Source organism: Habropoda laboriosa, unplaced genomic scaffold, assembly GCF_001263275.1.
Source record: "Habropoda laboriosa isolate 0110345459 unplaced genomic scaffold, ASM126327v1 scaffold128, whole genome shotgun sequence".
NCBI classification, from domain to species: Eukaryota; Metazoa; Arthropoda; class Insecta; order Hymenoptera; family Apidae; genus Habropoda; species Habropoda laboriosa.
Genome location: NW_017100281.1, coordinates 783,278 through 783,672, shown reverse-complemented (window position 1 = coordinate 783,672; position 395 = coordinate 783,278). Strand labels below are relative to the sequence as shown.

Below are 395 nucleotides of genomic sequence, written 5' to 3'. Positions count from 1 at the left end.
GACACCAACAAGTTTGTTAATTTTTAGTTTTCTGTATATTTGTGTTATTAACAATTCAAATTCACTTATATATTAGTCAATTTTGCATTAAATACTCATTTTAAAGGTTATGTAATACATATGAACGCAAGCAAGCGCATGCGTGTGCACGCAAGCTTGTAATCATAAACTAGTGATTTATCATGTCGTGAGTGAAATAGATCAGAACTGTCAAATGTAACATTGATTACTGAATCGATAAGCGTTAAAAACTATAAATAAATCGAATTTAGACATAAAAGTAAAGTTGATATACACGTATATGTGTTCGCGTACAATGTTTAAAGATATATAATTAAATAAAGTCTGTAAAGTGAAAATTAAATTGAATCTTTTTAAATTTCTATTACAAATAC

The 395-nt window shown here is 26.6% G+C and overlaps 1 protein-coding gene across 1 annotated transcript in view; it reads left to right on the top strand.

Moving 5' to 3' along the window:
- The first annotated feature begins 182 nt into the window (after positions 1 to 182).
- LOC108573613 (geranylgeranyl transferase type-2 subunit alpha) overlaps positions 183 to 395 on the top strand; it is a 2,991-nt gene continuing 2,778 nt past the window's right edge. The window contains exons 1-2 of the mRNA XM_017936077.1: positions 183 to 187; positions 273 to 297. Of these exons, the coding sequence (XP_017791566.1) occupies positions 183 to 187; positions 273 to 297 (30 nt within the window). The remainder of the gene's footprint in view (positions 188 to 272; positions 298 to 395) is intronic.